Raw genomic sequence first — 27,115 nt, forward strand, 5'->3', positions numbered from 1 at the left:
CTTTCCGGTGTGTTGCTTTTGTCTGTCGAAGCTTTTGTTGGAGCTTTTTTTGTCTGTTGGAGCTTTTATCTCTGAATAGAAGAAGCAGAGTTTGCACTGGGAACTGTTGTGGGTTTCAGAACTGTTAATTGGGATTTGGAGTTGATAATTCAGCTATAAGTAGACTTCTCATGTCAAAACTTGATGCGGTAATGTCTTGGCTGAGGTGTACTTTTCTTTCATCCAAAGACTATTTATTATATCCAACTCTCTCACAAATATTAGAGTTCTGCTGATTCCATTCAGGTGCAAGTTATTCACCTGTATTTTCTTCCAGCAACTAAGTTTTGGTTTAAGGCCTACAGTAATGAATTACCTTGCCTCATCCTTGAAGATCCTACAGCATGCTGTCCCTTAGCCCAATTTATGAGAAGGGAATTAATTCTGTTTTTACTGCATGTAGATGGTTACGTTTCTCATTTCTTTCTCTTTAGCCAGCCCTCTCAGAACCCATCCACTTTTCTTCATTTTTCAGAACTAAGGCTTCAGAAATATATGGTTGTTTTTATTGCTTCTATTTTTAAGGTCTAAAAGTGCTTTAAAGAGGCTGACTTCTTTTTTTCCAGGAAGTTTCCTGTAACTCACAAGATGCTTCACTTCATTTAGACAAAAAGTAGAATAAATTCAGCTTCACTGCTGAAAATGTCAGCATGTGTTTTGTATAGTGTGCATACATATGCAAGTGGGGCTATAAACTTCATTACTGTAGGTCAGCTCTTCAGGGTAAAAGTGTATCCAGATGACTCTTTAACTTTTTATTGTCGTTCTTTAATTGTGAATTTTATTTAAGGTAATAATGTGAATATGATAGTAAAAATGTGGTGGTGGTGTTTTTTGGCAGATTTCTCTCTGCTTTCTAACAAGAAACCTGGCCTACACTGGAAGGAGAGCTCAGCCAGCTGTCAAAGTGATCTCAGAGAGGATCAGTTCCAAACACAGGTATGAAAGAGAATTGATCAGAGTAGCACTAGCACTACTACTGTTGGGACATGCCTGCTTGCAGCAGGATTGTCTGAGCATCCTTTGCTCTTTTACATAGTTTTGGTACTCTCAGTAACCAGCAAAAATTGGAGTTATGCTGTTATACATAGGGAAGAGATTTTGCTCTGATTGGTATAACCATTCCCAAATCACATGGCTAAGTCACATTTGCTTTCTGTGAGACTAAGACTTTGATCATGCTGAGATTTGGACACTAACCTCTTGTGTCAGCCAATATGTAAGCTTCCTTCACAGCACAGGGCTTAGTTGCCACTGGCATTTGCTTTGTGCCACAGTTTTTTCTCAAAGGAGAGCAAACCCCAGATCTCTGGCTCTTGGTGTTCCTGAGCTAGCTGTTGGTCTAGCCACATGCTCATAGGTCTGGATGGGAAGTGGGTCTTCAGGTGGTGTGTGTTGGACAAAAGGACACATGTCAGTACTGGGGCAGTAAGAGGGTATCACATCCAGATGGCTTAAATGCTCCCTCTGTTGCTGTGCTATGGGATGAGAGGCAAGTGCCAGCACTGGTCTTAGAGAGTAGATCTGAGAGCTGAGGTGAGGTGTCAAGCAGTTGCATAGCACTGGCCAGAGGAAACCTAGCAAAGGAGACGGGGAGACTTTAGGCTGCTAGTGCCCTTAGATGTACATGTGCCCATGTCTGATGTTTACCACTAGCATTCAATGGGCAGAAGACTTTTTTTTCCTAATTCACAGCAAGCTCTTGACTCTACACCTCCCCCAGCTCATGAGCATCTTCAGGTTCCTACAAGTCCTAGGCTTCCTTTTGTAGTTTCTGCTTTTTAAGGATGAGGAAGGGTGGGCCTGTTGCAAGCATGACACTGTAGCAGAAGTCATGACCAACAGTCATGAGCAGAGCACAATCTGTCCCCCTGACTAAGAGCCAGGCCAAGTCCTCTGTGTCCTAGCCTGTTGTCCTCACCCTTGGGTTAAAGTGATTAAAATTGCTTGACCTCAGGGTCTGCGTTCCAAAAAAATCGAGTCTTCAACATCCATGGTGCTAGCTGAAATCCGGTCCAGCACAATAGGTCCAGGAAGGGAGCGTCCCTGGAGGGCAGAGCAGCACAATGCTGCTTGGCCATGCTGCACACAAGGACGGATGATCGCCATGCTGCGATTTCCACTTGACACATATCGCTTGGCAGCATTTCTCTTACTCTAAAGAGACATTAAGTGGGTGTTTATTCGATTATTGGTGTTTCTCATGTTTTTATCTGAGATCCTGGCCAGTGTTAATTTCAGTCATCAAATACAGCTACGAAGCAGAAAGTAATCATTATTACCTTACTTCCTATGCGACTTCCTATGCATCTAGGAAATGAGAAGTTAGATTAATGGCTTTACCCATGTGAATTTGGGAATCTGGCATAGAAGTGGAAACAGGAATTAAATCTTCTAGCCATCCATTATCTCATAGCATTGAGGATAAAATGCCCCTCCTTTTAAAAAGAAAAAAAAAAACCTGTATTTTTGGTCTGTTGGCTACGTAATGTGAGCATTTATTCTTGTTACTGTCTACAGCAGAATGTTTTAGTGGTTGGAGTAATTAATTTAAATCTTCACCAAAGGAAAAATAATAATAAAAGAGAACTAATTGAATTGTTTAAACTACCATCTTGCATTTTACAATTATTTCTGGGTTACTTCATTCATTTGTACCTGCACCATGTGAGCATACAATATTATAAAAGTGGTTGGAGAGGATGGATTATGGCCTCCTGTGCTTGCTGTAAACTGTAATGTGATGCAACTGAAATGTATGCAGGAGAATAGAGCAGATCGACTTTGTGTATTTTCCTGTAGATAGGACTCTTTCTTTCCAAGGAAAACGTTGAAGATGATTCATAAAGATATGACAGATTCTTAGTATGAATTACGTTATTTGCAGACTATTAAAACTTCCCGTAGAATATTAGATCTCCTCTCCTAGGTAAATATTATCCCTTTAGGGAGAAAAGCTTTCTTTTTTTTTCTTATTGTATTGTCATCTATGTATGTGTGTGTATCTATATATAAAAAATTATGATTACTAGTATCATGTTAATATTTAAATTGATTAAAATATTATATAGAATAAAAGATACAGTAAACTATATTTTTCTAACACCAGTTAACTTTTTTCCCTTACACTTGACAGTTGACTTCTTACAAGAATCCACCAAAAGTTACAAGAGGACATGTCCAACGCTGCAGCCCAGTATCTCAAAGAAAAGAAAAAGTCAGAGAGATGCATGAAGATGTCCATCTCTACGTGCCTCATTATCCATTTCAGAGCAGGGCCAGAGGTTCTCCACGGATCCCTCGTGGAAATGGGACGCTGACTGATGATTTTTTGGAGCCTGAAGATATAGATTGTCACACTGGAACATGTATGGGCCAGAGCTGGAATGAAAACAAACAGAATTACACCTCTGAATCACAAGGTTTTAACAGGAATGCCAAAGTGCTGCCATGTCTGTGTTTGAAAGAAAAAGATGAGAAAAATACAAGGCACCCAGGAGAAAAGTTTGAGCAAGAATTAAAGGAGGCAAAAAAGAGGCTGGTGCTTTGCACGGAACAGCAACCTATGTTGTATGATTCAAATGGGGTAGACTTAGGTGGAACCAGGCTGCAGAATCAAAACAAAGGAGTGCTGGAGATTTCAGAGAAGGATAAGAATACTGACTGGAGAAAAGGTGTGTTCAAACAATCTCATCATTTGCCTCTCTTATTTGCAGATGATGTACCACCGGCTTTGTCAGTTGACATGAAAGGTGCTCTGAAGAATCCGGATAGAGCTGCCAAGGAGCCTACAGCCAGCCAGCCAAAATCACCACTGAGGCTCATTGCCAATGCAATCAAGAGGTCCATTTTGGAGCCTCTAACCTCATCTACAGAAGGACAAAAGCAGGACTCAGACAGCAAATCCAAAGCCTCTTCAGAAAAAACTTACTTCAGCTTCCCCAGTACTCCTGGCTATTCCCTAAGCCAAAGGATCAGTAATAACAACAGAGCAAATAACAGTCAGCCACAGGAGCTTAAAATTGGGAAGCAGGCTGGAGAATATTTAGGAATAACTTGCAATTCTCTCTCAACTCCATCTAATTTTTCTGTCAGCTCTGAAGAGATATCTCCAAGTGAATACACCAAGGAGCTGTTCTTCCCAGTCTACAGTCCACAAAGCAGGCCTTCCAAGACCACTGGTATACCTCAGAAATCACTTTGCACTAGGATGGAGGATGTCCCAGGACTCCTAGAAAAGTTTACGTTTAAAGAAACTCCTCCAGTGGCTTCCAGGGATGATATATTTACCTGTAACAAGAAGTACCTCCTTGCTTCATCTCGGGAACCCAAGAACGCTCCCAAGGGCAATCTGGATGATTCCACACAGAAGAGTAGTCTTGGGTCACTTTTTGATAGACTGAAAAGTAAGGTTCATGAAAGAGAAGGGAATTTCCTTGTGTCATCTCTGCCTTTCATGAGGGACCATTCTGCAGAAGACAGGCTACATTTTCCTTTTGCAGGTGAGGACCTGAATGGAATTATTTATTGCAAGCATTTAACATTTAAAAGATTGATGTGCCATCATGCGAATCCCATTTCTGTTGTATTTCATGTTTAACTCAGAGTTGCTGTCTACATATGAAGATTTAATAAATGTATCTTTGGTTAAGAATTAGAAGTTAAAGGTGTTGTCAGAGCAGAGCACAGACAGCATGTTGGACACAAATTTGGTCTGCTGTTTACTAGTATTCAAATGTGTTCGGGACAGGAAAAACATACTTGCTGAGGTAGAAGGAGCAATGGGGCAGAAAGGGATACAGAGCAGTTGCTTCTGTGACTCTGAGTGCATTGTGAAAAGGGGAGAAAAGCAGGCAAGTGGAAGGATGAGCACTGGAAGCTTCAGTGCCATGTGGAGTATGTTTGCTATCCTCTCCATGACCAGTTCAGATATTGTAGCAATAAAGCTGCAGTAGGAAGAAACTTTGCTTTGTGTATCTGCTTTCTCAGCAGGTGTCTCTTCAGTTCTGCCTGCTGCCGTAGTGACTGAAATAATAGGCATGCTTTTGGGAGCTATGTGGTGTCACTGATATCCCCTTGTTCTTAAGTTTGTAAGGAATTAGCACCTTACCGACCTGCTCTAACCAATTTGAGAGTCTGTTTGGGCAGTGATTAAAAGGTATTGATTTTCATGTTTGTTTGCAAGAGCAAGCTTAATATTAAAGTTGCAGATGAGTTTCAGAAATATTGATGTCATACAAAGAGCAACCAAATTAATCTGAGCATGGGCTCAGAAAGAATTAAGTGCAGCACAGTTTAAGGTATAAAATATGAGGTATGAGAGAGACACCCACCTGTCTTTCTCTATAATCTATCTTTCCAAAAGCCCACTACAGAAAGTCACAGCTTTTTAACTCAATAACCTATTGAATTTTATTGGCATACCTGTTTATGCCTTACTTTATTAGATTATGACCCAAACTCAGCATTAAAATAACAATTTGTGTGTAAAATAATGCATGTACAAGGAATGGATTATAAGCGAAGTTGCTGAAGTGCTTACATTGAGCTGCCAGATACTTTTTGTAACCTTTCTGCTTCAGAACTTGATGTGAAACTCATTGAAATAAATAGAATAACTCCCACTATCATTCCTGAGCTTTTGGATCAGGTTCTTGGAGCCTTCTTTATCTAACAACTTGCAAAACCAGGCCTTCCTGTTGAGCCAGAGGATGCAAAGGACTGCTCTGAAGCCACAGGGAGTTGCTAGTGTTCACGCTTTTCACACTGTGGTCTCAAACGAAAGGCTTTTTCTGAGCCTATAAAAATCATCACCCATAGACCAAGCCAAGTTGACTTGCTCTTAAGTAAATGTATTATAATAACTGATATGTTTTGTTCCTACTAAAGTGGAAGATGTTCTTAGGTTTGAATAATACTATACTTTATTTAGATTTAAAAAAAAAAATTGAACAAAGGATGATTTAATAATGTGCTGCATTCCTCTGCTGTGCAAGCCAAAAGAGGAATTAAGTTATTATAGTTATTGAATACGGGCATTGCAAAGTCTGTGCAAAATTAAAAAATACAACTTTGATTTAGCCATTTGCCCATGCTTGGCTTTTGCTCAGTGCTGCTTAGAAATTTGGGGCTGTGCAGAGATCTGCCTATACAGACTGCCTGTGCATCCGGGACCTAGGACAACTCTTACTGAAGCAGTGAGGGTTCATGCACTGATTTCAGTGAGAGATTAATTTGAAAAAAATCCTAGGTAAGTTTGCCTGTAGAATACACGGGTGTTCCCAAACAGCAATACAGAGGTTTGTAGGTGCAATACTGGTTTTTTGATTTGCTGCAGAAATATCATTGCGGCTTTATTGATGTTGCTTGTTTCCACCTTTGGGTGAAATCTAAAAAAAGATTAATCTAAATCTAAATTTGGGTGGAATCTAAAAAAAGATCAATAAAATTGATCAATTGGATGACTAACTGATCTCACTTAAGCCATCTTGCCCTTTTGAAATTAAAAAAATAAAAATGCCAAAGAGCTGTCTTACTTAGAAGTATTAAAAATCTTTAATACCACAAGGGGGGGGGGGGGGGAGGGTTTAAAGAGAACCAAACCAGGTTGTATGAGAGAGTTGCAGTCAGCTTAGTGTCTGCCTTCTCTTAGTGTTCTGTGTACGTGGTAGCCAGCTGTAACATCTGCAACAAGCCTCAGTAGTAGATCCAGGGTTTAGGTTAGCTTTGACTCACAGACAGACCTTCTGAAGGTGGTGGTTTCACAAAGCTTGTGATTTATTGGTAGTTGTTTGTGACCCAGGGTTTGCTTTTTGTCACTCATGAAGAAACAGAGGGAATATTTTTTTGTCACTGACTGAGCTGAAGTCATATGAATACATTTTTAGAATTGTTCCTTAGAGTAGATGAGAGTTGTTATGACGATTTATGACTGCAATGTTTACTGGATTTATGACTGGAATGTTTACGTGGCTCATTTTATTAAGCAGAATTACCAGTTTAGATGATAAGAAAATCAGATGTTCTATGATCTCACTTTGCTGGTTTTGTGCACTTTTAGGGATTACTTGCAAATATTTTAGGTTTGTACCTGGTTCCCATTACTGCCTCTTTGTACTATTGAAAGTCTTCATGACTGCAGTATTCATGTCACCTAGGACACTCTTATTTCAGTGATTTTATATTTTAGGGATCTGAAACACTACAAGATTAAATTGCATGCCTAAGACCACGTGAACAACCTGTGGAAAAGCGGAGATGTGGAACCAAATAGACAACTGATTTCTACAGGCCTTTCTTTTCATCTCCTACTTCATGCAAATTCCCGTCTGTTTTGGGACACCAATGCCCTAAGAGATGTGTCCTTTAACCTTTCTTTTCTGTAAAACACTGAAGTACTTAGAGAGGCAATGATTAACTCCAACAACCTTATAAAAAATATGCAATCCTGGACACTTACAGAAAAAGCCAGCAGATTAATGTAACATCATGTTATAAAAATGCTGTTATAAAAATAGTTCCCGTTCCAAGAATTTCTGTGTATTTAGACTGCAGTCATTACTGTGACACAAAACCACTCCAGGAAGCAGAGGTGAGCTGTGATGTACAGCATTTCACCAGTGGTGTTTTTTCCTATAAATCTCCAGAACAATCAGGAGTGCATTTCCCTCCAACAGAAGCTGTAACCTTTTAAACCTTTCCTTACGACACCTCCCTCTCTGTTCAGAGGATCTCAAGTTTCCTAGGAAAACCAGTAGCCTGGATTTATATGTTGAAAAGGATTTGCAAAAGCACTGGACTTTGGTTCAGTTGTTCCTACAGAATGCAGCTAGGGTTTTACTGCTGATGGCATTCAGTGCCAGGGCTATTAGACCAAGGCAAAGTGTCTTTGAGACCCACCCTCAGATTACCAAGGTGTGAGGAACTGTAATTTACAGATGCAATTTATCTTACGTGACATATATATGTGAAGATATCAAACCCCAATATCAAGAATTGGATGTTTCTTACAATTTTCTACTTTGAAATGTATTCTGTAATGCTGTCAGATTCAATACCAATGCTCAGTTCCCTGTGATTTGACAGCCGTGAGTCAGGTATGCTGGAAATGTGTGTGCAGCATCCCTTAACCGTCTGTTTTGGAGCAATTTAAAGGGCTTTTCTCTTCAGAGCAAGTTGCTAATGCTTAGTTCTCCATAACCAATAGGTGCTGGCAGGTCTGTGGACATAACTCAATTCCATGCCCTGACATTGGCTTCCTCATGCTTGCGAGATGGGTCTTGTTGAAAGTCCTTAGAGAAGTCAGTGGCCCTCTCTCGGTAACAAAAAGGAACACAGCTCCTGAGTTGCAGTCCCAAGGAGGAGGCAGGTGCCCTCGTGTTACAGAAGGCTGCTTTTCCTCTAGACCTTGTAATGCTCTTTAAATTATTGATATTGCTCAAAGAGGAGGACACAGGAAAGCAATCGCTTATTCCCAGATCTGAGAGAAAAACGGGATTGTGTAATTGCTTGTGTGGCTAGCCCTGCTGGGGCTCCCTGGAAGGTTTGCAGATTGCATATTATGGAATTTGATTTCACCAGTGGTGTGACTGCAGGGTACTTACTGCAAATGTTTGGTTACATGGGGAGAAACAAGGCAGGTAAGTTTACTCCTCAAAAGAAATAGTGACTGTGATACCCCCCTATGCCTTCCTCCATCTTGTGCACTGGCAAAGGCTTTTGAGTCTGGCTGTCCCTGCTTATCCCGCAAAAAGACCCTTTGAGCTTGCAGCTTCACTGAGCATGAGGACTGGGTGCTTCTAAAACCAGATATTTTTCTTACCACAAATTACTTCCATTTTGCTTTCATTGCTTTACCCCCTGGAATAAACGTGTTTCCTGGATTCAGGTTTTAAATTAGAATTTAAGACAGAAGTCCTGTTTCAGGGCTGCAATCCAGTACAAGGAAACGAAGAAACATTTAAAATGAAAGAATGGGAAGTGATTTTAATCTGAATACAACTTGCACATAGAAATCCAAACATTACCTAGCAGTTACAAAGAAAAATGGCATTGTTAGCTGTAAATAATGTACAATTCCAAGATGTTGCCCAGCTGTTAATCATTAACCCTGTAGCAGGTTGAAGTATAGAGACAGATGTGGCATAGGCAGTTTTATTTTCTTAAATAGAGAGAATGAATCTATGAATTAGACAAATTAAGAAGAAATTCAAATATTTACACACAGTTGAAACAAGATGCTGGGAAAACAGGCATGATGGAAATTGCTGCAATTAAATGTAATTTAATTTATAATTCTGAAAACATGTTTCTTCCAAAGGCGGCCTTTGAGTTTTCCTTATGGAGTGCATTGTTGTGATGTATGGATTTTTCTGACTTATTATGGCATTTTAATCAACAGTTCAATGATGTGATAATATTCCTAAAGCAGAAAAATAAGTGACGTTTGTTTAGACATAATTAATGAAATATTTATATTGCATGAGGCTGTGTGATAAAGCCTTGTTCTTTTAGTCCATTTGCTTCTGATTACATTTGTGATTTTTTTATATGACCAGACATTCTGACGCCAACTATTTTACACTGAGCAGATGTCATGTAGTAAAAATGGGTGCCAGATGCTACAAGCCACATAAGGGTAATTTGTTTAAGAGCTGGCTCAGACTTTTTGCATTCAATTACACTGTATAGTGAGCCTTATACAATCATTAGGGTAATATGGCTAACTTCAGATATACATTTTAATGAATGTTGAATGCATTCAGAACACCATGCTACATGAAGAGGGCTCAAGGAATTAATTTATTTGTCCATAATACCTGAAAAAAAAATCAATTATATGCAAGCAGAGTTTTTGACAGTGACCAAAATTTAATTATCACAGTTGACCAAATTTCCAAATTGCTCTGGGTGCTGCAAAGTGGAACTCAGGGCAGGTGCAAAGAGTCTGTATATGTTAAAGAACAGTTTTGTGTTTTGGTTTTTTACCTCTGATAGTTTTGTTCCTTCATTTTAGGATGTGAACATCCAACTGTCAGAAAAGAGGCTGCTGAGTATTCTACTTCTTCCTCCGAGGATGAATTTGAATTGAAACCGTCATTAACACATAAGGTAACCTTTAGTCTGAAGCAAAAAGACATTTTCACAGTTGGACTATATTTAAGATTCATCATAAACTTAGATCTAAAACACACCATGATTTCTCAAAGTGGGGACTGGAACTTTTTTTAGTAGAGGTTAAGTGGATAGAAAAATAGATTAAAACTATGACAGATGGATATCAAAATTTCTTTTTCCTCTTTGGATCTGTAATTCCCCCTGATTGTACCAGTGTTGACAGAGGAGGTCTTAATTGGACAAATAGACATGTTTTACAGAAACCACTCTGAAGCAGCATTCATAAGTGGATTTAATATGTAGTCCAACAAGCAAACCATTGAAAAAATTAAACCAAACAGATGCAGATTTCCCATACGGAAATACAACTTCATTTGTGAGGTACTACAAGCAGATTGCATGGAAAACGCTGTGTTTACCCTAATCAGCATGGCTGCATGAGCTATGAATTCACACCCAGATCACATACATTGGAAGGGCCTGCTGCACACCGACATCTCTAAGCCCTAACTCAGCTCTTGTGTCTCACTGGAGCAGTGGGTTTAAATCACCAGTGAACTCTCGATACCCATCTGATTTGAAGAGAATTGAAGAGCTTTTATTGCCTGAATAGCTCAACAGAAATATGTTTACCTTTTTCCCATAAAGGGAATATCAGTAAGTGGAATTAATAGTACAAGGTGGCCTTTTGATTTGTTGCTTTGGGAGGCTGGGGGGGGGGAGGCAAGAGGCTGCCCAGTACACTATAAAAAGCCAAGCTGAGATCTAAGTGGGGCTTCGAATGGAAGTGCAGTTGTGCAGCTCCAGACCAAGTGAAGCACCAAGAGGGGGAAATGCAGGAACATGTGGCTGCATGTCCTGCCAGCCCTGCTGGGTAAGGACATGCTGAAGTTGCTGAAGCCTTTTGAAGCAGAGCAGCTGTAGCATTTTTGGAAAAGTTATCAACAAGTGTGGGTCTTTTTGTTACCCGAGAGCATTTTTAGTTTATTTTTAAGAAAAGGTCTCCAGAGAAGAAAGTTTTCATCACACATTGGCATTTTTAGTTCTCTTCTATCCACCACATAGCCAAATGTAAGTCTTACATTTGCTTAGCCATTTTGAACAGTACCCTACAAATAATATGCTTTAAATAAATGTATTGTTTGAAATACAGTTGCTTGAAATTGTGGGAGAAAATAGAGTAATCAGTATTTAGGTCCTTTCAATCTCAAAAGATTCAAGAAAACAACAGACTTTTTGTTAACCGGGGAAGTGTTACAGGAAAGGTGGTCTATAATAAGTTAATATTACAGTGAATTAAATTTAAAAAAAAAAAAAAAAAAAAAAAAAGACAGAAAAGGGAGAGATGAGAGACAGGAGAAAGCTGAAGAGGAGCAACTGCCCATTGTGCAGCCCAGGCAGCGCTGCTGGGATAGGGGTGAGAAAAAGGGTGGGCAAGTGGCTGACACACATGGTGTCTACAGTGGCTCATTTTTTGATACATTCATCCTCCTTGTCTCTCTCTTGGATATCTCTGAGTACCTCTTTTTTTGCCATTACCACTGTTTTTCACTGGCAAAACTGGGTGGGAAAAAAATCTAATGGCTTCCTGGCTTGTCGGTTTTCAATCATCTTGTCTCCTGTACTCATATAATCTGTCTCTTCATGAGTCGAAAAACCACAGCCTTGCAACACTTCTAGAGAGTTTAGGTCAAGAGCTAGATGAAAATATTCCCCAGTCAGCCCCCACAGCACATGCTCCTTGCTGTTCATGGCAGTGGTGCTTGGTGGCCATTTCTTTCAGATACATCCCTTTTCCCATAATACAAGCAGCCCAGATGAGCTGCTGCTGGAAGTGGGGGTGGACCTCAACTGGAGCAGGCAGAATGGAAGAAGGTCTCTCCCAAAGCCAGGCCGGGCGGTGCTGAACTGGAACCACAGCTGATGCCAGCTGCTCTTCCTTCCTGCCCTCAGCCTTACTGTGCAGGTGTGTGTTATGATCAAACCAACTAGTTTTTGTAAGACAAATTTCTATGGATAATACCCATTTTAAACATCAAAGAAATTATTCACAATTCAAGCAATTTTATTTTACTCCAGCAGCTACAGCAATAGTAATGAGTTAAGTTTTCCTAAACTGGTTTGATGACCACTTTACAGTTTACTGACGTATACTTAGTATTTCAGTAGACCTTGTAATGATTCAAAGTCAACACAGGTTAATGTGTGAAAACTTTCCTACATCAATATTTTTATTTCAGTGAGGTTGCCCAAAGCAGCATGCAGCAGCTCACCTTGCTTTGTGCAGGGGACTTGGATTAAACAGTCTCTGCAGATCTGTTCCAACCTGAATGATTCTGTGATTCTGGGGAAGACTTGTGGAAACATTTAATATCATACGTGTACATTGATTGCTGTTTTTTTTTTCCTTTTCTAATATTTTTGGTAGGCAAAAATGTCTCTTAGAAGGAGAAGGAAGCTGGAGAAGGAGACAAAGCAACTGATTAAACAAGAGGAGCTGAAGAGGCTTCACAAAGCACAGGTGACAATGTAGCTTGCAAATACCCCATTTGTTTCCCAGGAGTGCCTGGTGAGGAGAGGGGTAGTGAATGTGGCCCACGCACTCTCATTCCTCACTGGGACTCACTGACTTCTTCATTAAAATCCACCCAAAATGTCAGGTGCAGTAAGATGCTAGTGGCAGGGTCTTGTATCTCTGTCTGTGACAAATCCAAGTGTGCCCCAGTTGATAGTCACAATTTTGTAATTATGCATTAATGCAAGACCAAGAATAGTAATGACTGACAGTAGCAGTAGAACACATTGATCATTAGGGAAAGAGAGAGAAAGGGGAAATATCATCCCCTGAGAATGCAAGAAGCTGTGCTATCACTCCAGTGTACTACAGGACACTGGCAAAATAGAATGATGGCTTTTGTCCTCTCTGCCGTAAATGTGAAAGTGAACCATTTTGTTTTTCAATGTTGCAAAGTCACTTCACTTCATGTAGGGCCCTGATCTGTACCCAAGAAAAAAATTACCCCACACTGATTTCTGTCTTGTTCCTTCTCAGCTGCTAATAATACCTGAGCTAATGTGATCAGAACTAGCTCAGTCTCTGCATTGCAGCATGGATGCCATAGGGACTGCAGAGTAGAGTTTTGTCTTTCCAAAGAAATCAGCTGATGACTTTGGGTTGTCTGCACTGTTTCCAATATGATGTTTAACTTGTGTGTGTGTGTGTTTTCCCATGCAGTAAAATAAATAGCAAGGGCATTTTGTCTAATAAATGTTTTTTGAAGGCGAAGTTGTCCACCATCCTCTGTTTTATTACTATGCCAGGTGGACAGTAAGAGCTATGGAGCTTCTACTTGCTATTTCTGTACTAATACTAAATTTAAAAAAGAAAGCTATTGAGTTGTTTTTCAGATGTGAAATTGAAATATCTGTTTATGTAGACATCACTCCTTTGGCAAAATGTATTACTGAAAAGGATATAACTTATTTGTTTGAACCAGACAGTAGAAATGCTAATATCTAGCAATTTCTATAAAATCAGTGACAGGAAAAAAAATCCATGTACCTAATCCAAAGGAAAAAAAAAAAAAACACTTAACATTTTTGTTTTTTATTCTGAGCACTGTAAATGATGTAAAATTCTCTTCTTTTACTGCTTTGTGGAAACAATCAAATCCAGACTTTTTGAACAATCTTTCTTGTCTGTTAGGCTGTTCTGAAGGTATGGTTTGGAATGCCCTATCACAGCCTGAAGTGGAAACTGCTGAGCATCTACACTTGATGATTCAATCTTCTAAAGGCATTTCATGCCCATTATCCATAAGGCACTTCTAAAAAAATCTTATGCCAAAGGGAATGGGTCACTGAATCTAGATGTCATTTCTGTGCCACTGGGTTATCACTTCTTAGTTACTGGACCTTTTCCTGCCTGTGTCAAAAGCTTGTGAAATATAAGAGCAAAACAAACAGCAAAAAACCATGGGCAAAAAAAATAGCTAGCAAAGATTTCTAGCTGTAAGCCTTGAATATTTATGTGAGGTTTATTCTTGTAGCATCTTAAAAGGATCCTTACACATCCAGAGGATGTGTAAGGAGTTCAGTTTTCACACCTTGCAAGATACAGAAATTGTATCATCATCTCCCATTCAATAGTGGGAAAACTAGAGTTCAGAACTGACGTTCTTTTTGTACCGGAGATCTTATCCACACAAAAATGTGGATAGATACCTAGTAGAATAATTAAATTGCTTATGTGTCTAATACAATCAGTGAGTTTGCAGATCTCTTAACTCCTCAGAGACCTTTTCAAGCTCTTTCTCTAACCACTGAGGCCATCTTTTGTCTCTGAATTTTTAAGCTATGTCTGCAGCTTTTATAACCTTATAATTTTTCAGGCAGTCCAGCGGCAACTAGAAGAACTGGAGGAAAGACAGAGAGCACTGGAGATTTTTGGTGTTAAACTGGAGAGAGAACTCAGAGGAGAATCAGGTAAATGACACAGTTCTTGTTGGTAGTGGTTTTTGTTTTTTAATAAGAGGAGTTTTATCATTGTCATAGAAAGAGTTCAGTGCTAGTGCAAAATTTGAAATGAAACAGTGATTGGAACGACAAAAATCCTTGTTTACCCTTTTCCTCAAACTCTGTTAGTTCAAGAACCATTAGGCTGAACATTATAAAATTCTGTTGATTGTCATGTATTTTGAAGTAGTTGCCATGCTACTGAATCTGCATTTCTCTCCCCCCCCCCCCCGCCCCATTTTTTAAAAATTGAGCTTAATTTCATCTTTGGGAGGGAACCAATACTGTTCCCAGGAGCTGTGTTTCAGTTACCATGCCTGGTAACAGAGTCCTTAATGACTTCTCCCAGTGTGTGAAATGTCATTACTCTGATGAGGGCAATGGCCATGATATAGCAATAGCAGCCTGCAGTCCCACTGCCTGGATGGGTGGAATGGAGCAGGGACGTTGTCCTGGCTGCAGACGGGGACAAAGCTTTCACTCACCTGAACCAACTGTGCCAACACACTGGTCCACAGCATCCTCCCAATGCTGGTGGGGTGAAGCTGGGGAGACCTCCTGCAGGAGGATGGAACAGGACAAAGGGGGTGAGGGAAAGGCCTGTGTGTGTGAGGGACTTCAGAGGAGCGTATGTTTCTGTGCCAAAAGGGTTCTGGGGAGCCAACAGACCTATTGCAAATGTCTCTTTATTTACCTCTGCTTTAGAAAGCTGAACCTTGTGCTTTTGAGACAGGCAGTTGCACAACACTACAAACATAGGTATGTTTTGGCACCTGATCTTGTCATCTTAGCTAGACAACCCAGCAAAATCTCTACATGCTGACTGTTTTAATGCCATATTTCTTAGCAGTTATCACTCTTATTCTAACACCAAGCTAACCAGTTTAACAACAGAGTGTTTGTGCAACCTTCTAAGTTTATTAACAGATTTCCTATAACTAATAGTGGTAATGTATTTCAAATGTTATTTTAAAAGCTAGCATTATCTTTTTTCCCTTAAATGAAAACATAATTTATCAAATAACACCCACTTTACCACCTATGAGAAAGTGTCCTAAAGAGACTGAGGTTTTAGCTTTTTTCTTTACAGGTGAGTGGTTTATGGAGACATCAAAAATATGGGGGGCAAGAGATTTCTAGCTCATGGGATAGATGCAGAATACCAGGATAAATGGTCTAGAGCTACTTCTTGGTTTTACTGTTTTGACAATCGCATTTCCTAAAGAAGGCTGTCTGCCAAGAGATTGATGCTTCTCATTCTCTTCCCATCCTTAGTAATTGGATTGCCCTCATTAAGGTGAAAGTACTATTTTTTCTCCCTGTTGATTGTTTGCGTGTAGGTGGCCAGTTACAAATAGGGCAGCTACTGAAATATAGGATGTTACTGTGTCTCAATAACTCTTCTGGTGCAAAAGCATGAAGTTTCTGTAAGTTTCCCAAACAAAACATGAGTGCTTTGTTGCTTGTAACAACACACATGTAATGATGCAAGAATCAGTGAGTATAATGTTCCATTCAATCTTCTTAAAAATAATGGGCATTATTGTTTAATGAATGACCACTGTTTATTAGGTTAAGTTGTATTTAAGTAGGTCTGTGCTTATGTAATTCAAGTGGTTTAATAGGTATTATTAAGGTAATTAGAAAACGATCACGGTTCAGCAATAATATTGAGCTGGAAAGGTTGTGAATAACCAAATTTAGAGACAGGTCTGCAAACACTAGTCTTCAGTGACATTTGCGCAACTCTCTAATAATTCTGTAAGCAGGGGATGAATGGCCCCTTTGTTAGGGGGAGTTATTCATTAGCTCCTCAGCTGAATTAGAAGAGAACATGCATGGGTGTGAAACAACTCCCATGAAGACTGTTGAGCAAAATGAGGCTTTGATGATCTTCTAATTGTAGTGACAACAATTCATGCATTTAAAAAAAAAAAAAAAAAAAAAAAAAGAATATCAGTTCTATGAGTATTTTTTCATGGCCCTTACTCCCTTTAGTTTGATTCTAAATACCAAATAATAAATCATTAATGTACAACTGCTTTGTTTTACATTGACATTTGTGGAGGCTTATAGAGATGATCTGCCTGCAGGAAGATACAGAAATAAAAATCTCCTAACATGTTTTCCACTGAAACTGACATAACCTATCAGTTGACTAAACAAATCATGAAGAATAGTGGTGAAGAAGAAACTCTGTGTTGAGCAAACAAAATAAATGTATGTGTGTGTGCATGTATGTGTTTTGGAAGGTGAACAGGGTTTCCCAGAACTTCTAACAGAGTCCAAAGAGATCAGCTGACAACTTCGATGAATAAGGAATATGAGGTCTAGAAGTTCCCAAGGCGGTGCAAATTCTCAGGGTCCCCCTTACTGTGTAACTGCTGTACATAGGGACAGCATAGTATTGCTCTGTGGAATGAAAGTTTGACAGTGAAAGCTCATTACAGCCTCTTTCCCTCAGAAGCGATTAATATAGAAATGGCTATGATGTAATTAGAGCATTGAACTTTCAAGTGGGATTTTGGTTACAAGAGATTTGGGCAAACCAGAAGGAAAGTTTTGCTTTAGTAATGCTGTAACAAAAAGCCAGCATAGCTCACAAAACAGACTCTCAAATGTTTTTTCCTTTAACATTTTAAAAATATTTGTCTTACTACCTTACGCCAAATGCTTCAGTGGCTTGTTTTGCCCTTGGAAGGCATAAAGCAGTCCATCAGACTCAACTATTAACAGTGTTATTACGAAACATTTGAAAAGCTCAAGGAAAAATGCCCCTGGGAACACTAGGGGGGTGTTTTGTGAGATGAACAAGTAAGAAAACAAAGGCTATTTTTATTTCGGCTTCCACCGAGTGACGTTTTTGCAAAGCACATTTCTGTTTGTGTACCTCAGTCAAGCTACAATACACTGTTGTTAGAGAGAGAGGTTTTAAAGTGTAAAGAGGAAATGTTTAAAAATTATATATTTTTGCCTAATCAAGAAAACAGCAAACAGGGAATAGTCATCTCTGTATGTGCAGGACATACACATTCCTGCAATAGCAATATTTTTAATGACTCTATGACAATCAGTTCCAGATGATAATTTCTGATGATGACACATGAAGACCAAAGGCTCCGAATACTACCGCTATATCCCTGTGCTGAATCTGTGACAAGCTACCATTGACATGTCCCAGCCAGATGTGCTCTGGCAGTCACTTTGAGAAGACGTTTTTATCACCACTTGCTGAGCTGGAAGATCCTTTAGGAACACAGCCCTTACGGCCAAGCTTTATTGGAATCATTCAGAAATAAGAGCAAGATTTCTTTGCTTTTTTTCTCTCCTGCTGCTTTACCATCCTGTTTCACAGTAAAAAAGCAAATCCCAATGGGAAATCACCAAACAGTGTACAAGCCACCATGACTCCTGTCCTCGGCACAGGGGCCTACACAATTCTATTGCTGGCATGAGGAGACCTGGGCTCTCTGAGATGACAGTGCCTGATTGTAATTCTGCATCAGTACTGGAGTCACATTGAAGGGTGGCTGAGTGCTTTTGTTTTGTTTAAAAAAAAAAAAAAAAAAAAAAAAAAAAAAAAAAGATGGAAAGCATGAAGTAAGTTGCATGTTAAAAACTGCGAGAAAACTCCGTAACTGTGTCCACTTTGGAAGGTGGACAGCTTCCTTCAACTTGTTTATGAATATCATTGGGCTTAGATATTCTCTTGACTGGCTTGATTGAGATACAGCTGGTAAAATGAACTTACACATTCACAGATAGGTTTGCAAAAGAAAAGTAGAGAAATATGTAATCAATAATCCATTTTTGATTAATATAGGTAGGGAAGTCACTATCTCCTCCAGTAACTACATCCTGTTGATGCAACAAACACTGCAAGCATATGGGACAGACCTGAACAAGGATGTTTGGGGAGGGTCATGTGAAAGGGCGCAAACCCTTTAACACCCTCTGACGTGTCATTGAAAAACACCCAGGGGTTCTTTATTGCTCTGTTTTAGAGCAATAAAAGCCTTTACCTGGTGAAAGAGGAATTCATCCTCTTTAGCAAAATAGACTCAGACTGTGAACTTTTTGGGAGAGAAACCATCTCATTATATATCTGTACAATGTCTACCAGTGATGCCCTAACCCCAGTTGTTCCAAAGCTACCCTAGAATAATAGATTTTTTGTGTACCACAACCTTTCCTGCCGATTAAAGCAAATACAGATTTAGAGGCCAGTTGGCAAAGGAATGAACATCTCTACTGGATTAGATTGTGCATGTGACGCCCACTGGAAGCAGGGATTAGGCTGATATCTGCCAGCAAGTACATCCCAAATCTGACTGTGTTAGTGGGATATCCATTTCTAAATATAGTTTTGGAGTCCACTGTCAACAAAGAAACTATGTTATCAAAGGCAGAACTAAAAGTGAGTGACTATATTTAAAGTATATATTTATATATATATGAAACAACAAAAAAAGCTAACTTCCAAAGCAATAGTGCTTTTAAAGCTAATACTTTTAAAGCTAACTGCAATAAAATACAGCATAACAGCATAAACAGGAATGTTATGTGTTATGTTTGATGTTACTGTTTTTAGTTGCACAAAGAATAAAAAAAATCTGCATTTGAGCTCACCTAGCGTTATAAATGAGGACTATTTAAAGTGACCTTAAGTGGCAAAAGCATTGGAAGGAAACTCAGTAATGCATATTCAACTCTCCTATTTTAAGCAGATTCAGGTACGCAAGATGAAACTCAGATGCTACATGAGTGGTTTGAGCTGGTCCTGGAGAAGAATAAATTAATGCGTTACGAGTCTGAGCTTTTGATTGTGTAAGTAAGAATGAGCATTAGTACTAAAGAAGCAAAGGGGAGACAAGAACTTGTACTCACATGACATCTACCCACCCTTCTGTGTGATGGAGTTTGAAACTGTTGTAGAATAAATGTATCCGCAGTAGCTGCAGTCTGCTTTGATCACAGATTTTCAGCTGAGCCCTCCTCATCTTTCCCTCACACAGTGGCTCAATTATTTCAATCCTATAGGATACTCTAAACAACTACAGCATACAGGTGTTCTGCCTTTATGTAGTGTGGGTCTAATTATGTAGGTGTAATGAACACTTGGGCACTTTGTCCTGTGGAAGAAAAATAGTCTGACAAGCTTATCTCAGTTTTAATTGGACATAGTGAATTCCTTGATCTTTTCTCCTACAGAGATGAAAAAGTACATACACCAAGACAGTAAAGAGCTGTCTCAAGTGCCACTGTTTGTGGTTGATGGAAACAACATTGGTTGTAGTTGCCTCACCGTGCTTTGTTTGAAACAGGTTCAGCAGATAGGCATTGGTGACTCCCAGATATTTTTTCCACTATCTCTGGTCAATGTGGGAAGGTGAATAGAGCTGCAGCAGTCGTTACTCACTTCTGGCAGGGCTCTTAGTTTATGGGAGGGTCCAGAATCTTGTTCTTGTTTAACCAGCTGCACCAACAAGGCACAGCTGGTTAAAGCCCCAACTGTTGTGACGTAAGAGAGAGCATAATCCAATACATAATACAAAAGGTGGTATTGGTGCTTCTGGCATTGCTGTGCAGAAACTAAGCTTTTAGCTTTGACTGCCCATTAGGAGGATAAACAATACACAAAGTCTTGGTTGAAATAATACTAATATATGTATGTCTTTACTAAATATATATATACTATTTAATGTGCTTTTTATTGTATCCAGAGCCCAAGAACTAGAACTGGAAGACCACCAAAGCAGGTTGGAACAGAAGCTGAGAGAGAAGATGGCTGTTGATGGTAAGTCAAAGCAGGGAGCATGTTCCAGCCTGCAGTCATAGACTGTGTCCATGTGAGTCCCTCCTTGCTCTGAGGAGCAGAGGGGCTGATGTTCTTCCTCCTGTGCTCTTCTGTGAGTGCAGCTCAGCCAACAACATCCAACTTGTAAGGTCTTTTCACCTGACTTGAAATGAAGAAAGCTGAGCTAACCTGCCCAATTTTTAAACTGGATTAGATCAGAAGCACACCTAATGCCCCTGATTGTGCTGTGCCTGCAGCAGCATCCACCTAACATGATGATGGGCAGCTACAGGAAGTGATTTCTTCAACTACATAATGCAAGAGAGATTCAGTTAACTCTGATGCTACCAGTTGCCGCAGTATTTTGGAACTATTTTTATGTACTTTGGATTACAGTTTGGGTTTGTCCTTTCATTCACTATTTGAAAATGGAGTGTGGGGAGTAGGAATGCAGGCAGAAGGGGGGGGAGATGCATAGCACTGAATATGCCAAAATATCCTGTTGTGTTCTAACCACCTGGATTGCAAACTACTGCTATTTTCAATATTTTTTTTCTGGGAAAAACAAACAAACAAAAAACTATAAATTTACTTAGATTCTGCATTTTGCATCTGAGCTTTTAAAATTTTAGAAATTCAATTTAAAATCCAACATAAATGTTGTTACCTTATAGATTATTTCCTGATATAGTAAAGTGCTTTCTGCTATATAACATTTTAATTATGGAGTGATGTTTAGGCAACATTTATAAATGTTTTTGTAAATATGTAGTGCTCTTACTACTAATTCCACAGCCTAAGCTTTGCTAAAAGTCCTAATATAGAATTTAGGGGCCTTAATGGGCAACCTTAAATGGCCCAAATGCAGGATAAATTTTCCCTGAACACAAACATAGAAAATATTAACTGCCATTGTCTTCATTTCTTGATGACTAATATTAATTCATGCTGCACATCAACAGTTAAAATGCAAAGCATAACAATATAGTGATCTAGATTCTAACCCCTTGTTTTATGGTCTTTTAGACACCCTTAAAGATGAGATGGATCTAAATGAGGAGGATGAAATTTTTACTGAGATGATGAAAACGGTTGAAGAAAGGGACAAACTTGTGTCTGCCTTAGAGGAGCAGAGAGTGAAAGAAAAAGCAGAAGATCAGCACTTTGAAAGTATTATCTTATCTAGAGGCTACCAGCTGAGTGGGATTTAAACAGCCATATGTAAATAAACATGATTTCAGCAATATTCATAATCACAGAGGTACTATCTTGTGAAATATGAGGGAATTCAAATTTGAAGTCAGCTTATTTGGGAAAGGTCATCTTGTTATCTTAAGCAGTTTCTTTGCTTACACCCGAGTGAGTCAATTCACAGTCAGCTTCAAGGGTCACAAGAATAAAGAATGGGACTGGATTTACCTGTGTGATGGGCGTCATGGTCTGTAAAAGGGAAATCGGAGCTCTGATGTTTTCTTGGAATTTTATTTTAATGCTGAGAATAGAGTTCCTGAGAAACATGATGACATCATCCAGTATTTTTGAGATGGCATTACTTTCCATCTGTTTGTCTGACTCTGTATGTGGTTTGGGGGATATTTTGGCACAGCCAAGCAATGATGAACTATTTAAAGGTCAAAAAGCAAGTTTCTTGTATAAAATTGTTTAATAATAAATAATTAGTTTTTATTTCTGGTGGAGGAAGGGTCTTTTGACTAATAACTATGTATAAGCACTCATTAAAGCTATTGTAAATGCAATGTCAGAAATTAATTTTCCAGGTATTTCTAAGTTTTAGAATACTGTGTATTTTTGAACAAGATGTTGAAACAATATTAAATCCCTGCATTTTGTAAGGGATCATCAAATGGGTGACTTATCCTTAAAACTGTTATAGGCTCAAAATAGCTATTGTATGGCACAGATAAAGATCTTTTCTAAAATCTGCTGAATGATAATTTTAAAACCCAGACTTGATTAGCATCTATAGGGTAGATTTTACAGTTGTTTCATAAAATATATCACAAATATTATCATAGGGTGTCATGAGTAGTGTAGCAGTTACAAATCTCCCTTAGAATAATTTATCAAAACATTTGCAAAAATATTGTTTTGTAATGGGAACATTTAATAGAAAATGTTGTGAGTATACTTAAATTACGTTCATATTGCTGCTCAAAAGTATATATGGAGATTTTTTTGCTTAAAGGAGGTATCTGCTATCTTTTTTTGTACATGCATTGTACACACAGACATTGGTATAGCAGATGTGCAGAAATTCTCATTAGTATTCAGCATACTTTTAAGTACTTTCTTAAATCTGAGATAATTGTGCCATTTAAGATTGCTAACATTCCCAACGGTATGTATGATGCACTACATTTTCAAACCGGAAAAAAAAAAAAAACAAAGAGAAACTGAAAGCCTGTTTATTCTTGAATATCATTTTACCTCATGCTTTGACTAAGATTTGATGTTCTCATTATTTCAAAAACAGTGCTTATTTGCAAGAGTTTTCTGTCTTGCAGCCAAAGCTACAAGCATTCTTGTTACCAAAAAAAAAAAAAAAAAAAAAAAGGCTAAAAAAAACTCTTGGTAGCTACTTGTAGGGTAATGGACACACTGAATCCTGTCACAATAATTTACGAATGTTTCTTTTCTGTATTGTAAGAAATGTAAAATATCCTTTTTAAAATTAAAAGCAAGATTTACTATTCACCACAGATTTACAATATACCTCTATTGGTGCAAGGAACATACTAGTGTTCTGCAATATTTATGTATTTATACTTATTTATTAGCCGGTTTAAAGAGGATAAGTGTCACATATTTTCTAGTTTTGATGTTGTCTGCAATTTCCATAAATAAAAGTGTATTTCTAACAGTTATTTATAGGTAAGGGCCTGCATAGTAGACTAGATAGCTTTATCAATTTGGTAATTATTAGTATAAAATATGAATTAAGATTTAAACAGCAATATCTTAGTGGGATACCCTTCAATATAACATATAGGACCTTAGCAATATAATTTGTATTTCATCTTGGAAAGAAATAGCAGAATCCCTGAATATATGTCAAAATTACTATCGGTTTGGTGTTTTTTTTTCCTGCTGTCATTCATATGCTGAGCATACTTTGATCTTCAGTTTACATTATTTTGTTGAGATGGATTGCAGTGAGTGGTTTTTTAAACCAACTCTATTACTTAAGATTGACACAAAGTAGAAGCAAGCAGGACAGCAATAAATGTTTAAATTTTCTCTGTTGAAATCATCTGGCATTTCCAGTTTTGTGGAGAAAATTTCTGGATTTTATCACTGTTCCCAGAAGCCTCATGTAGTCCAGTAGATTAATACTGTCTAGATCATCCATCGTTGTTCTCTGTAGAAAACTGAGAGTCATAGTACTTTCAACATAATTTTTTAAAGTTTTAAAGGAACCATTTTTCTTAGTGCTTTGCACAGGATGGTAATTCAGCACAGAAGCCCTCAGTTATATCAATTAAGGATTGTTTTCTTCACCTTACTGCTACTCTCAGAAAAGCCCATTCATCCTCCTTTTGCTGCTGTACAAAGAGCGGGAGGAAGGGCAGCCTCAGAAGAACATGAAGCATCTTGTCCTGAGGGGCAGATACTCTGCCAAAGTCTGATCCTCTTGCCCAGGTAAGGTACCACGCTGCAAATGCCCAGGTTCAGGTCACTCCACATTGTAGACAGGCCCTGAGACTTCACCTTATAGCAGATCCTTGTTTGGCCATTGAGAGTTGAGAATATTAAAGTCAACAGGAGCTGAGAGCCATCAGCATTTTATGGACCTCAAAAATATTATTTACTAAAAAGATACTTTTCTGTGTGCCATAACACACTCCACCCACAACTGCAAGTCTTGTGTGTCTGCTCCTGCATGTAAAAACCTGTTGGGCTACCATTATCCTGACTGATACTGTGTACCTCACAAGATTAGATCCAAAAATGAACTATGCAGGTGATTTAAAAATAAATAAATAAATAAATAAATAATCACCTGCAATTTAAAGATCTTCATGTATTGCGAGAGTAGAGGAGGAAAAAGAAAAGTTATGTGCACTGTTCATAGGTCAATTTAATATGGCTGACTTTATTACAAATGTATTTAAGAGTATTTGGTTATGAGTGTTCTTGCTGCTCAATCTTTTCTGTAAATTGACTCACTAACATATAATGGATTTACGGATTTTTTTTTTTCAGTCCTTGGCACTGTCATTGTTGGGTATAATGTGATGTGCTGGAACGTATGGGCCATATCTAAATGGACTAGATGTGAGCAATTTTGTATTTGAAGAAATAAAATTGTGTCTCTCTCTCTGAAGTCCCAGTCATTTCCATAGTAATTTCCCTCCCTTGGTATTTATAGTGTAATAATGTGCGTCTAAGAAAAATCTGTTGGTAAGAAGTATCAGTTCCTTAATTCATATACTGGTAAGTAAATTACACTGTCTTGCAGTTCACAGATGCGTTCTATAGTTTAGAAATAATGACACCCTGAAGCTAGACAGTATTCAACTCTTAACACATGAGGTGTGAAATCCATAAGATCAATGACTTCCTTATGTTCTTACACAGGAATTGACAACCTAATTTCTTAAGATATGACATACAAACAATAACAGCCTATGAAGACTTGAAGGAAAAGTGTCCCTGACTGGATCACTGAGAATTGATGATCAAAATCTTAACTTAAATCTTAACTTTACTTATGTTAGGACTTGTTGTTCTGTTACTTTCTGCCAGTGGAAGAGCCTTACAGAGCAAGACAGTGTGTTGCTTGAGATGAGAGAAGCAGATAGGCAAGATTTCAGCCTATATGGGCACCTGCGCTGTTGTCCTCTGCTCAGTGACTCTGAACTGATTGATAGTTCTCTCCTCATCAGATGACAGACAGATGGCAGCTTCTCTTCAGAGCTCAAGGTAATTTTTGGCACATTTGAACTGAGGTTTTTCTTCTTTTGTTGCAACCTTTCCCTTCAATCCTGTGTGCCTGAGAGGCAGACAGGTATGGCAGTGACTTCTCTGATGATACCACTTCTAAGTTCTCAGGACTGCACAGAAATTACCTACTTGCTGGGTTATTGGAAATAATACATGAAACTTTTATCTGTGTTTAAAACCTTACAGACACATTGACTTTATAGTCAGCAGGTCATCAGTTGGGGGGGGGCCTTGCTGGCGCAGAGCAGGAAGTGGGTAGAAATGCCCTCAGTAAAGGAATTTACTGCTATTCATCTCCCTATGTCCCCTCTTCAAAAGATCATAGGTCTAAAGAAAGCCAATTGAACAGGAAGTTCAGGGAAATGATTTTGTAAGCCATTATTTGCCTCAAGATCAATCTGGTCGCTCTCAAGATAAACAAATGCCTCACATTTTTGGGCTATTTGGACAGCTTTCTCTGGGTCCACACAACAAACTTTGAGGACCTGTGCCTTGAAATCTTTGATTCTTAGCTTAAGGATTATGTGATTTCTAATAAAATTTTCACTTTAGTTTAGCAGTCTTTTTCCAGAGAGAAATACTGTTTTATTTTCTGCTTAAGCACATACCAGGATGTGGTTTAGTAGATTGGAGATTCTGTATATCTTTTAAAGTTTTGTTACTGTTAAGAAGGCCTAAGGCTTTCTCTGCTGAGTACTGCATGGATCATACAGTTATTTACATAGTCCAGCACAATGGGTTTATCATGTTAGCTGGGGAGTGCTATCCCCTTAGTCTTCACAGCAGCTGCATCTCATGAATCTACATCTTTGCAAATACCTTATGTATAGGATATTGACTGGATTTCTTTTTGCCCCCAGAATTTATGAACTTTTTTTTTTTTTTTTTAAATTTTATTTTTTCCAGGTAGTTTCTTCTGCTGGTTCCAATCAACTACTGAAAGAGATGTGGTGGTCCTGCATGCCAGCAATGTTCTTGCTGGAATATTTGTGTAACAGATGTACAAAATTACAGGCACAAGTGTGTGGTACAAGGGATGCTCATAAAGAAAAATTCGATACCGATTTTTTCTAAAACTGTCTCAACAAGGTCAGGTGTAAGTGCATATAAACTTGGACTTGTATTTATAGGTAACTGATTGACAGAACCACAGGTTGCCAGAAGTATTAAATGCCAGGATGATATTCTTATCTCACTAAGTTTCAAAACCACTTTATTTCCTTTGAAACCTTACAAATAATTAATCTCCATAGTTGTATATAGTACATTATCTTTGTTATGCTTCTAAGCAGCCTCTTTTAAAATGCTGTTAACTATTACGCAGGGCCAAGGTGGGCATGTTCAGTAGTTAACTATGTAGAATTGGCAGGTCAGTAGATAGCCGTGTTTTACTATGTAAAAAAATAAAAAGGGTAGACCTTGGTCTAGTTCTGTTCTTCCTGAAGTCAGTGAAGAGTTTGGCTGTAAGCAATTAGAGGAAGAGCATTAGGTCACTAGAGCATTTTTGAAAATACCACTTCCACTGTTGAAATGACCAAAAATGACCAAGCAGTTAAAAGGCTAGTGCGGACGTACACAATGTACACTTAGGAGACAAATGTTGAACTCCAAGACAAACAAACAATTTACTGCATGGCCTTAACCAGTTTGGCTTGTGTGTTCATTATTTTAAAATAAAATAAA

General features: G+C 38.5%; 1 protein-coding gene across 1 annotated transcript in view; it reads left to right on the plus strand.

Annotated features, from left to right (window-relative positions):
- The window catches only part of MICALCL (MICAL C-terminal like), a 30,815-nt gene extending 6,104 nt beyond the window's left edge, over window positions 1–24,711 (plus strand). The window contains exons 3-10 of the mRNA XM_032187904.1: window positions 881–978; window positions 3,176–4,541; window positions 10,055–10,149; window positions 12,584–12,676; window positions 14,547–14,640; window positions 19,395–19,497; window positions 20,394–20,467; window positions 21,494–24,711. Of these exons, the coding sequence (XP_032043795.1) occupies window positions 3,266–4,541; window positions 10,055–10,149; window positions 12,584–12,676; window positions 14,547–14,640; window positions 19,395–19,497; window positions 20,394–20,467; window positions 21,494–21,678 (1,920 nt within the window). The 5' untranslated portion in view covers window positions 881–978; window positions 3,176–3,265 and the 3' untranslated portion in view covers window positions 21,679–24,711. The remainder of the gene's footprint in view (window positions 1–880; window positions 979–3,175; window positions 4,542–10,054; window positions 10,150–12,583; window positions 12,677–14,546; window positions 14,641–19,394; window positions 19,498–20,393; window positions 20,468–21,493) is intronic.
- Window positions 24,712–27,115: the final 2,404 nt, after the last annotated feature.

This window comes from Aythya fuligula, chromosome 5, assembly GCF_009819795.1.
Source record: "Aythya fuligula isolate bAytFul2 chromosome 5, bAytFul2.pri, whole genome shotgun sequence".
Classification (NCBI taxonomy): domain Eukaryota; kingdom Metazoa; phylum Chordata; class Aves; order Anseriformes; family Anatidae; genus Aythya; species Aythya fuligula.